This window comes from Adiantum capillus-veneris, chromosome 25 (assembly GCF_014529385.1).
Source record: "Adiantum capillus-veneris isolate H3 chromosome 25, ASM1452938v2, whole genome shotgun sequence".
NCBI lineage: Eukaryota > Viridiplantae > Streptophyta > Polypodiopsida > Polypodiales > Pteridaceae > Adiantum > Adiantum capillus-veneris.
Window position 1 is genome coordinate 52,590,046 of NC_140955.1, and position 13,106 is coordinate 52,603,151.

A 13,106-nucleotide genomic window follows, 5' to 3' on the forward strand; every position below is an offset into this window, starting at 1 on the left:
TAATGGTGGGGGATGAGAGAGAAACACACACACACACACACACACACACACACACACACACACACACACACACCCAAGCTCTCCCCAAAGGGAAGAATGGACACATGGCAGGCTCCTAGGTCAATTGCCCCCAATCTCCCCTCCAATCCTATTGGATGGCCATAAAGGTGGACCAATGAGAATTAGGCTAGAGTAAAATTAGTCTAATCAATTTAAAAATGCTTGATAAAAGAACCAATACAAATTAAGCTCCCTAGAAGACTATTGGACAGTCTACCAAGGGGTCCAATGAGCATCCAACAACCTATTGGCTTGCTTGATTCCTATTGGCTAGAAGACTAAAAGGTCCAATGATAGTTTAAATGAATTATTTAATTACCTAAAGCTCTCACAAAAGGGGAAAGGGGGACACATGTCACAAGGCTATCAATTATGCTTCTTATTTGTGATTGACTAAGCCCTACAGGAACCAATGGGAAGCCAGCAAGAGCAAAAAGCAAGAGGGGTCGACCAAGTAGAGAGAGAGTTGACATTTTTAGTCTCACTCACTTTGCTACACACACACACACACGCACGCACGCACGCACATACACACACACAACTCATTTGTTGAGCAAGAACTCCATCTCCTTCTCCAAGCATTGAGAAGTAGAGGCCTACACCAACAACTCTTGGTTATGGAATGCAAATCCAACCAAGGGCCAAGCTTCAATGGCATGCTCATCTCCTCTACCATGCTAATTACTAAGCTAAGCTATGCTATTAGAGTAATTATGTGAGGAGAATACTTCTTTTTTGTAAGATACATCTTCTTCCTCTCAATCTTTCCTCATTCCCTGCTAGTTCTCACCATTTTTGAAGGTGTGTGAGGTCTTGGGACTGAGGCTAGGGATAGTAGGTGTGTTTTTCAAGAATAATTTGGTGCATGAAGCTTCCATTTTCATTGCACCAACGAGTTTTGTCAAGGAACACAAAGATTGTATTGTTCACTTCTTTGATGGGAGAAGCTATAATACAAAGCCATTTGGGAGGGGGGAATGGCTCCATGTAAATCCGGTCCTCAACTGGTGTCAATTGTTCTATTTCTCTCTCTTTTCAAGTATTGTCTATGCTAATCTAGCTCGGTGTAAATTGCTATGTTGCTTTCTCAAATTAAGTACTCTCTCTATGCTCATTAGGAACTTGTTCGTAATGAAATGCTCACTATGTTATCAATTTCTGCTACACACAAGTTACTAGTGTATTAAATGTTCACAATCATCACCTAGGTATGTACTGACTCAGAAATAGCTTGTAGAGGTTCCGCACTAGCTGGGCAAGATAGGCCCTCTTCTTTCGTCGCATTAAGTGCCGGAAGGTAGTTTGTGGCTGTCTGTAAGTAGTGACCCACAAAAGTACCTCCGTTTGAAGTCTCATTCCCGTCTCTCTACACTTCTCATTATATCAACTGTTTTGGGGCATGCTCCTAGTCCATCATCTATGCTCTAGCTAGGTGTGTGGGTATGCCTCTATTGTTGCATTATGCAATGTCTCTACCAATATGTGGGTGAGCTCCTCTAGTGGCCATCCTGTCTCCTCCATGCACAATTGTCTATAAATCCCATCTATGTAAACATTGTTAGTCTCCGGAGTGAAGGTTTAGAAAGAAGGTACAGATACTCATGCCACCTGAGCTATATTGAATTGAAAAGAGGCAGTTAGTGCGAGGGGCACACGGTCCACTTCTATACCAATAGTGTCATAATAATCAATATCTAATTCTCCTAAATGATTTTCTCATATTAAACTGATCATTTAATGTGGGGAAGTGCCAAGGGAGAAAAAGCTAGAATATTGGTTAAGCTAGCAGACCGGCCACAGTAGGGATCCAAAGGAGGGAAAATAGGGATCCAAAGGGGGGGCCATCTGCAAAAGAGCCATGTGAAACAATGGGCCAAAAAGACCCTAAGGTTCAGCCCATTAAGACTTCCAAAATGCTAAGGTTCCAAAATTCAAAGGTTGTGTCCAAAGGTCAACCCTAGGGAAAATTGGATGCTTAGTGTGTGCCCTAAAAAGTCTTTGCACATCCCTACATGGGAGGGGGCGAGCCCCAAAGCTAGGGGATGAGAGAGAAAGCCACACACACACACACAGGCTCCCTTTACACAAAGGGAATGAGGGACACATGTCAGCTCCCTAGGCCAGATGCCCACAAGGTGTGCCCAATTCCTATTGGAAGACCCTTGAAGTGGACCAATGAGAATTAAGCTAGAGTAAATCTAGTTTAATTAATTTAAAAACATTTAATAAAAGAAACCAATGAGAATTAAGTCTCCTAGAAGACTATTGGGCAGTCTCCCAAGGGGTCCAATGAGCATTCAGGAGCCCCATGGCTTGCCTGATTCCTATTGGCCAGGAGGCAAAGGGGTCCAATGAGAGTTTAGTTTAATTATTTAATTACCTAAAGCTCTCACAAAAGGGGAAAGGGGGACACATGTCAGAAGGCTATCACTTATGCTGCTTAATTCCTATTGGCTTGACCTGGGGAGGTCCAATGAGGCAAAAGCCAGACCTAATTAGCAGCTAAGGCTCGCCCAAGAGAGAGGGGGGGCTGATTTTTGCTTGGCATTGACACACACACACTCACACTTGACCATGTGTGAAGGAAGAATACTCTATCTCCTCCCAAGCTTTAATGGAGAGCTCATCACCTACTCCAAGCTTGTGAGATAGAAGCCTACATCAACACTCTCTTGGCATATGGATGCAAATCCAACCAAGAGCCAAGCTTCAATGCATGCTCATCTTCTCTACCAAGCTAATTACTAAGCTAAGCTATGCTAATATGAGTGATTATGTGAGGAGATGTACATCTTTCTCGTAAGATACTTCTTTTTCTTCTCAATCTACTCTCATACCCTGCTAGCTCTCACCATCTTCGAAGGTGTGTGAGGTCTTGGGTCTGAGAACGGGGATAATTCAAGTTGTGTTTGATTAAGTGTTTTGCTTGGTGTATGAAGCTTCCATCTTCATTGCACTAGCTAGTCTTGAAGGAACACAAAGAATTGTATTGTACAATGTCTCTCTTGATGGGAGAAACCATAATACAAAGCCTTTTGGAGGGGGGACCGGCTCCATGCAAATCCGGTCCTCAACTGTTGTCAATAGCTTAATTGCTCTCTCTTTTGAAAGTATTGTCGATGCTATCTAACTAGGTGTTATGCTTTTGTTGCTCTCTCCACCCAAGCACTCTTGTAATTCTCATTAGGAATCTATTCTAATGAAATGCCCACTATGTTCATGCTAATTTCCGCTACACATAAGATTTTAGGCCATTAAATGTTACAAATAGGCCTAGGGTTAATTGTAAAGCTGTGAATAGAAGGTGTACAACTAGGTTAAATCATGACATAGTCAAGTGTGCTAGCTCCATGTCTATGGGGAAAACAAGTGAAACCATCTGCTACTAGGAATTTTTGTAGGCCATTAAGTATGGCCAACCCATGTGTAATCCCCATATCTGCTAGATGTCTCCCATATTCTATGTGCTCCTCATCATGGGAAAATCTAGCCAGCCCCATGTCACCAACATCTAGTTCTCTCAACATTTTGTTTGCAGAGTCAAAGAATACCCTCCTAGCATCGAAGTCCCCCAAAAGGATGACATCCCCTTCCATGGAGAATTCCCATGTGTCTTCATCTAAATCGAGAAAGGGGACTGCCCTTTAGAAGTCAGATACATAGATACATAGATAGATAGATAGAGAGAGAGAGAGAGAGAGAGAGAGAGAGAGAGAGAGAGAGAGAGAGAGAGAGAGAGAGAGAGAGAGAGAGAGAGAGAGAGAGAGAGAGAGAGAGCATACAAACATAAAGTATTCCTATGGAGGGTGCTTACATGAGCTATGCCTATTGGGGATTTGTTGCTCATGAAGAATGTAATGCAAGGCAATTGTATCAATTGTAATAGAATGGAAACAATGAGTTACATCTTTTTGAATTGTATTTTTTGTCAAATATTGGTGGAAAGCTCCGCATGTTATTTGGCTTGGTGAGAGTTGATAACATTGGCATGCAGGCCTATTTGATGCACCTTAGAATTTGGATGTTGTTGTTTATTTGGAATGCTAGAAACCAAACAGTGTTTGATCACTATTCCATTGGTTATACCTTGCCATGGACTCAGCTAAAAGTTAAACTTATTGAAGACTATCTGGTATTGCCTACTTCCATCCAAAGGCAAATGCAAGAGTTCATTCAAAAATTGTAGAAGGCAATGTAACATATATGAAAATATATAGAAACAAAGAGCAAAGAGCTTATAGAGAGAGAGAGAGAGAGAGAGAGAGAGAGAGAGAGAGAGAGAGAGAGAGAGAGAGAGTGAGTTTCATGTAGACACTGAGCAAAAAATTGCATGCAAACAAAAAAATAGAGGTGAATTCACTCAATAGGTGCTACTGTCTATTGAGCAAAAAATTGCATGCAAACAAATAAATAGAGGTGAATTCACTCAATAAGGTGCTTCTCTCTCTGTCTCTCTCTCTCTCTTTGTGTCTCTCAGCCACCCACTCTCTTTCCTCTCATAGATATATGAACATGTTTAATTCAAGAATGCTTGATGAGGCAAGATTCTAATCTATCAGAACATCTTGATCTTTTGTGCCATTTCTTCATAAACAACAAAGGCAAGGCCATTGTGATTATTTCACAAGGAGCATTCATTTCCTCCCTCCCTCTCTCCCCTTTCTTCCTCTCACATTCTCCCTCTCTTTTTATCCCTCTTGAAAATGGGCATTGGCAAGTGGTAGAAGCGAAGAGTGGGCTAATGTTCTCATTCAACTGTGGTAGATCTATAAGTTCTTGGGTCAATCTGAATTGCTCTCAACAATGTAGTACGAAGACCATATCAATCAATATACTAATTTGCTAACAACCAATATATTGGAAAACTTTTGGTGACCAATTCCCTTCGATTCACCAATGTACTAATTTCACTAAAAACAAATAGATTTGAAAAATATTGGTGACTATTTCCCTTCGATTCCTTGGAGGGAGACTTGAAGTTGAAATGGCGGCGATATTAAAATACTAGAAGCTTGGGAAATAAGTTTATGCGCAACACATTATAAACCATAAACCATACTAGAAAAGGCAAGTCAAGAACGGAGGAGGAGTAGGTGTGGCGGGGACTGTCGAAATCCGCGACGGTAGTTGCCATTCCATCAACAACGTGCAAGCAAACACGGACGCTTTCACTCTCCACCTGCAGCGCTTCCCCTAATTCGAGTCTCAATCGATTGACACCATACTCACAGTAGGAAACTCCTTGTTGTTCTCGCCTACCTGCAGCCGCTCCATTGGCATCCTTATTCCTGCATTCATCGAAGTTGCCTCCTCAATCCCCAGCCTTCCGGTTCCCTTGGTCCGGCCCTTACCATGTGATGCAAGTTTGCAGATTACGTCAACATGGGAAACCTCTTCTCTTGTGCCTGCTTGTCAGCAATCAATGGTGAAGGTATATGCCCTTCCACGCCTTACACATATATTCAAAGTCGTTTATGCTGGATTTCGAGTTTTCTTTGTTTCAATGAACCTTGTTGAATCTAAACATGTCCACAAGTGCAAGGATTAGGCTCTTGCAAGATAGGGGCGAGTGTGAGCTGCATGCATACCATTTTAATAATTGCAGAAGTTCAACTTCAATAACCACTTGACCGGTACTTAGAGCCTCATGCTAGTTTACGTTTCGTTTTAGCTTTTAACTCCCTTGTCTGCTAACATTAGAGGTCTGTGGAGAACATCACTCATTTTAACGGGTCAATGCTTTGCTAAATGGTTACCATGGCCCTCCAGTATAGGTCTCTATTGCAAATACTGCAATACATAGGGCACAATGAGGATGGGGGACTTTTTATGAGTAAATTCCTAAAATAAGATCAGTCTGTGTGCAGGGACTTATAGAACTGCATGAATCACAGGATTAGATAACATAAAGGTTGAGATGCAATGCATCCCAGGAAAATGTCCTATTAAGAGTGAGGTTGAAGTCTGGTTCACCTTTGCTCGGCATGCTCACAGATGCATACTGCATATTAGTTTCCTGTTTCTCTTTGTATTTAGTTGCATGGATTGTTAAAGTTTTTCTATAATATGCTGTGTATAGTCTACTTTGGGAGGGGATCTACTATGCTTTGCCTTCAAGCATCATAGTTAAAGAGTGCACTTGAAGGTTTTTCAATCTAGGTCAGGGAAGATTAGAGGCAGAACTGATATCGAAGGGAGCTATGCATCTTAATACATCAAGATGAATTACCCAGAAAGTTGGAGCCACCACCCATGGAACTTATGAGAAAGCAGTGAACACAAGAAGGTTCCAATCAGCTTTACCAATAGTTGGAGGTGTACAAGTTTCACTGCATGCAAGGGATACCTGAATTTTTTGTCGGCTAAAGCTAACCATGTCTTGTAATTTTTCAAAATTGTGGCAAGGATTCTGATGCAAGTATCTGGTGCTTTTTTGAAGCAATGAGTGGATAGAACTGCCTCATCTAAATTGGCTGTTGCTATCTCTGCATTAACATCAAATGAAGCTGTAGACATTAAATAATTAGAAGAAGGGTTGTGTGAATCAAAGGTTTTTATTGAGTACTTAAACTTGAGGAACTGAAATCTATTAATCAGAAGAAAAGTCTGATCCAAATTTTGTTATCAGGAGAACCACAAAAGCCTTACATCTGTGAATCTAATGAAAAACAATATTAAGATGTTAGGATTAAAGTTTCATGGCCTAAGATAAATAACATTGGGGAGGTGGTTCTAGTTTACATGACGATAGTTCATAGAAACTTTGCATATCTCAGAAAACTGGTTTTGTTTTGCAGGCCACCGCAAAAAGTTGAAAAAGCCAAAGGCCTGGAGACATCCAGAACCAATCACCAGATCACAGCTAAGGCAAATGCGGGATGAGTTTTGGGACACAGCTCCTCATTATGGGGGCAGAAGGGGTGAGTTGTGAAAGTTGTGCATCTCATTTGAATGCCCACATGGACTCAGTTATTTTTTCAGAGATTTTCCTCATTTATGTGTTCCCTCTTTAGTAGGGTCAGTGTGTGTGTAACTTTTGTGTGTGCTGTTAGTCAGAATTAGTGGTGCAATCTTAAGCTTCTCTCTCTCTCTCCCTCACTCATGTAAGTTATGACGAGTGTTGTATATATGCTTCCCTGTTCTGCTATATAGAGTTTATAGCGTGGATGGGAACTTGGGGATGAGACACTGACGGTGCAAGCACCATGGTTACAATAGAGGATTGGTGGGGTGGGCTGCATTTCTTTAGATGTAGCATGGTAAGCCCAGGAGGCCATTAGGGGGCTGCCCCAATGCCAGTATCTCAGTGGCAGCAATACTGATTGATAGATTTTTTTCTCGTCACTGAGTCTGCAGTTTTTTTTGAAAAATGTAGCTGGTTTCTTTTGAACTTGAAAAAAAAAAGATTCAAGCCTCTAACGTGAGGCATGAAACATAGGAGCTGGGGAAAAGCAGTGACATCAGCAGCTTAAGGAGGTGCTCTTGTGCTTGTGGGAAGGATGCAAAAGTTTAAGTGTAGCATAGAAAGTAGTAGCGATGGTTACAACAAAGCCACTGCAACATTTTTTGATTTAATGGTTTTTTCTATGTTCTGAAGAGGGTTGGGTGCAAATTCGTGCAATTGTTGAAGGTTGTAAATATTGGAACAGAACCACAAGTCATGATTTGTGGTGGGAAGTTCTGTGAGTGGGCTGGTAGTGGCAATTGCAGTGGGCTTGATTTAGGTTAGTGGTTATTGAGGTCTTGAAACTGCCTTTCTTTGAATGCATGAAGGCCCCGCAAGGGTAGTTCAGCTCCAATGGAGCCACTGTGCATCTGGTTAGAAATTGCGTAGTTATGTAGCTTCATAACATACTTTTTGTATGTCAGCTCTTTTTGTATGTCCTATTTTGTGCAAGGGTTTTAGCCCCTCTTAAGTTCGCATGTTCAAAGTATTTTGACTGTATGACGGTATGTGAAACCGGCCCGTGGGGCGGTAGGCGTTGCTTTCACCCGAAATTCTTTGCTTTAGACACACACACAGAGCACTTCGCAAAGAGAACCTGCGACGGGAATTAACACTTGAATACACACATGGCTCGGTAGCTAGAATGCCCCGAGCAGATGCCGACAACCTGTAGGCCCCAAAATTGGCGCCCCTTTCGGTATTTCTTATTCTTTAACAGAGGGAAAACCTGTGATCTCCTACGAGCTGCCCCAGACAATCCAGGCTAAGAAACACCTGTTCTGGCCCGATTTCGGCAGCATAACTGTACTAGGACGCTTCACAGTCAATATCCCCACGCAATAGATGACTTTCCCGACGCATATGGACACTTTGCAAAACCTGGCGAGAATGTGCAGCACTGAATTCTGTGTTTTCTGCCCCGAAAATGTGCCAGATCACCTGTACTGTGGTCCCCCGCGTCCCCGAACCTCCTGTGGGTATTAGGGACCGTTCAGGGTTGAAACCCTAAACCTGCAAAAATACACAGCAGGCTGTAATTCCTTGTTTTGGGCTCCGTTTTGCATGCCGGTCGCATCTGTAGCAAGACCTCGAGCTCCCGCACCTGTAGGGCTACTTGCCCTTTCAATCGGACGAGATTTCTCACGTGATACCTCTCCCAATTCACCTGTACCTGTGGGGGATTAGCCACTAGCTAACCCAGTACCTGTGCAAGAGGCTCTTGCCTCGGCAATTGCGCATGAACCCACACAACTGTACATCAGTCAAATGAAAAGCCCTCTTGTGGGGCATCACATAACTGCACATAAGGGAGAGAGAGCAGTGTGTAGCGTGCAGGGCATCACTCTTGGCACCACCTATACATAGAGGGAAAGGAAGCACTCCTTAGCTCTTAACCTATGGCAGGAAACTAAAAAATGAGCCTCCCAGCTATAAATTCAGCGCCACTTCTTCTTTGCATTAAGCAAGTGCACAGAAATGTGCCACTTGGCGCATTTACAAGCATTTTCCCGTATCGGGTTTGCCGCTTAAAAATCTCCCGACTGGTTGCTCAGTTGACTTCGCGGCAGAGTTGTAAAATGTTCCCCTACTCATACCGGAGGTAATGACGCGAACACATTTCACGGCCCAAATTATCAGTTCCCTAAATTTTAGAAAATGATTCCGTTGGGCTCCCACTGGTCATCTGACCATCTATCCTCATTGGGACTGCATCCAAAAGTGCAATGTGGCCAACTGTCGGATACTTTCTGTTGGTAGTCACACCTTGACTTTAGGCCTTTATTGAGTTCACTTCCTAGTATCCACCAGCTTGCTAAGTGCGACGGGGGGACCTATATGATCTTGCTCTGAGCTTAGACATCCTCTTACCATACGAATTCCAGTGCCGACCACTGCCCATCTGCGGGTGAAACTACCGTTCACATTGGCCATACAATGTCCGACCGTTTGCTACTTCAAGAAGAGGGTCTCAAAAATAAAACAAAAGCCACTAAAGTTAGCAGTTGCCACGTCCTCGTGACATAGTTAACAGTTGCCACGTCTCGTGACGTACCCTCCTCTTGAAATCGCAAACGTCCTCGATTGCATACCATAAATACACGCCACTGATGATCTTGTGCTATTAACACTCTTTTATCATTGCATGTATCCTCAAGAAAGGTCGTAACACATAGATACAAATGACTTAATGAGACCTTCATACTTTTGTCATTTCCATCTATTACACTAAATTCATATGTACATTTGATGTACTAGCTCTATCATTACCCCTCCTTTGCACACGTTGGGTTGGGGCATAAGTAGGCTGTAACCCAAAGGCTTCAAGGTAAAGCTGTAATACGTTTGGTGACTCTGACAGTTCATGCTCTTCCATTCACTTTGCATCCATAGGCGGATAGTTCTTGAACTTCACCAAATAGCGTCTTGCAATCTGTCCTTTAACTTTTCTGTCCTTATGTGCCAAAAAACTTGCTCAGGTACCAGGATCTCATCAACTTCCTCAACTTCTGGCTGATCCTCAATATCTTCTGGTACATCACCCACGAAGGGTCTTAGAAGACTCATGTGAAACGCATTATGAATCTTCCATGCATCAGGTAATTTCAGCCTGTAAGCCACATCGCTGATCTTGTCAAGCACTTGAAAAGGCCCATAGTAACGCATGCTGAGCTTAGGAAACAGCCGTTCCTTGCCCTTCATCTTCTTTAACCTTGCCTTCTCGAATCTTAAGAGAACCCAATCACGAGGTGAACAACAATTCACGACGGTGACGATCAACAGCCTTTTTCTGCTTTGCCTAAGTCTTCTCCAAGGCAACTTTAATTTTCTTATACATCTCATCCATGTTCTCAACATATCGATTTGCCTCAAAGATCTTGTCCTTTGTATGCAAAATGGTAGGAACCTTTTGCCGCCTTCAACAATCTCAAAAGGTGCTTTGCCAGTAGACGAACACTGTATTATTATACGCTTACTCAAGCATAGGCAAATACTGTTCCCACTTGCCCTTATTATCTGACACACAGCATTTCAACAGATCTAAGACAGTAGAATTAGCCTCTTCTGATTGTCCATCAGTTTGTGGATGAAACGAAGACGAGAACTTGAGCGTAGTGCCCATGTTCTCAAACAATCCTCTCCAAAACAAACTGGTCATGCGAGGATCACGATCATTGATAACCGATTGTGGCATACCATGGTACTTAAACACATTGTACATGAACAAGCGTGTCATCTGATCAGATTTTATCTTCTTCCTGAGAGGGATAAAATGGGCCTGCTTGCTGAACCTGCAGATAATGGTCCATATACCATCATTCCTTGTTGGCGATCTTGGAAGATCAAATATAAAGTCCATTGCAATGCTTTCCCATGGCTTATCCGGAATCGACAGTGGTTGTAACAACCCTGGTGCCTTTTGCCTATCAAACTTGACCTTTTGGCAAATTATGCCTGCTCGCACAAAGGCATCCACATCTCTCCTCAAGGTAGGCCAATAGAAGAATTTCTCTACCGCTTTAACTGTTGCATCAATGCCACAATGCCCTGCATACGGTGGGACATGACTCTCTTCCATGACCTTATGTCGCAGTGGCCTTGTGACACAAAGTCTGCCATGCATCATCATAAAACCATCTCTGAGGAGGTAGTGCTCATGATGTTGCCTCTCTTGTAACTGTTCAAAGATCCTTGCAAAATCTTCATCAGCAGTATAATGTTCCTTCATGTCATCTAGCTCATGATGATAAGGAATTGACACAGCTGAAATTTGTGGCTTTCTTGATAACGCATCAGCCACAACATTCTTCTTGCCTTCCACATGCATAATCTGGAAGTGGAACATGGAAATAATGTTTGCCCATCGCATATGCTTTTCGGATAACTTTGACTGTGTCAAGAAGTATCGCAAGGTCTGATGATCTGTTTGGACAACAAAATCAGCACCTAAGAGGTAGTGCTTCCAGCTAGAAAGCGCATGAATCACGGCCAAGAGCTCTTTCTCATAGACTTGCATAGTCCTCTCTGGCCCTTGCAAAATTCGGCTTTCATAAGCTACTACCCGTCCATCTTGCATTAGCATTGCTCCGATGCTACTGCCATACGCGTCACACTGGACCACAAATGACTTCCTGAGATCTGGCAAAACAATTACTGGATGTCAACTTTTCTTTTAAGAGACTAAAAGCTGAAATCTCTTTTTGGGTCCATCTGAAAGTGACCTCTTTCTTTTGCAATGCGTGAAGAGGCGATGCTATCTCTGCAAAATTTCTGATAAACCTTCTATAGTAGGAACACAATTTCAAGAAGCTTTTGACATCGTGCATAGTCTTCAAGTCTGGCCATGTCTTGATAGCTTCGACTTTTTCGGGATCCATTATAACACCATCCTTTGAGACTATGTGGCCAAGAAAGTGGATCTCTTCGAGGAAGAATTCACTTTTCTTAGGATTGACAAGCAACCTGTGATTGCGCAGCTCTTCGAACACAATGGTCAAGTGACGCCTATGCTCCCCTTCATTCTTCGAATACACTATCATGTCATCGAAGAACGTCCCAACAAACTGTTGATGCGAGCGGAAAATCCGGTCCATCATTTTGTTGAATGTGGCAGGAGCATTCGTTAGACCAAACGGTAGCACTAGAAACTCATAAAGACCAAATGTCGTTCTAAACGTAGTCTTGTGCACATCCTCTGGCCTTATACGAATCTGATGATACGAATCTGATGGTACCCACTCTTAAGGTCTATCCTACTGAAAATTGTAGCACCCTCCAAACGATCGAGAATATCATCAATTTGAGGAATATGAAACCTATTCTTGATGGTATTCTTATTCAACGCACGGTAGTCAATACACATGCGCCATGAGCCATCCTTTTTCTGCACTAGGAGCATTGGGGAGCAAAAGGGTGAAGAACTAGGCTGAATCATCCCCTTCTCCAATAACTCCTCAACCTGGCCCATAATCTCTTTTTGCTGTGCCGCGCTAACCCTGGAGGGAGGTCTATTTGGTGGGCTACACCCTGGCACCAAATCTATCTGATGGTCCTCAGGTCTCTTTGGCGGCAATTGCGACGGTAATGAATCAGAAAAATAGTCACTAAACTTTTACAAAAATGCTGACCTTTCTTTATCTAACACAAATAAACTTGACTGATCACTATCTGAGACATCACGTGCAAAAATCAAGAACACAGAAAGATGATTCTTTATTACAGAAGTGATAGTAGAAGCAGATACAATAGGGACCGACTCTCCTTTAAGCTTTACATCCAAGATGTGAGTTTTGCCCCTATGCTATACAATGATCTTTTTGTTGTAGGCATCCAAGACTCCATGCACTCGGAACATCCACGGGATCCCCAACAAGGCGTCACATCCTTCCAGCGGCATGATGTAGAACTCTTCTGTGTCCACATACGACTGAATATGCAGATGCAGCTTTCCAATGATGGGAGTAACACACTCTGAGTGGCCAGGACATGCCAACCGTGCCTCTGCTGTGTACCCCATCTCTTCAGCTCTGATGCCCAGCTTCATAGCTAACTCTGGTGGGATAAAGTTGGCTTTGGCACCGGGATCAAAGAAGATGAGTGC

The 13,106-nt window shown here is 42.8% G+C and overlaps 1 protein-coding gene across 1 annotated transcript in view; it reads left to right on the forward strand.

The window, feature by feature from the left end:
• Window positions 1–5,115: 5,115 nt before the first annotated feature.
• Window positions 5,116–13,106, forward strand: part of LOC147424884 (uncharacterized) — a 31,900-nt gene continuing 23,909 nt past the window's right edge. The window contains exons 1-2 of the mRNA XM_086499770.1: window positions 5,116–5,491; window positions 6,858–6,980. Coding sequence (XP_086355896.1) covers window positions 5,443–5,491; window positions 6,858–6,980 — 172 coding nt within the window. The 5' untranslated portion in view covers window positions 5,116–5,442. The remainder of the gene's footprint in view (window positions 5,492–6,857; window positions 6,981–13,106) is intronic.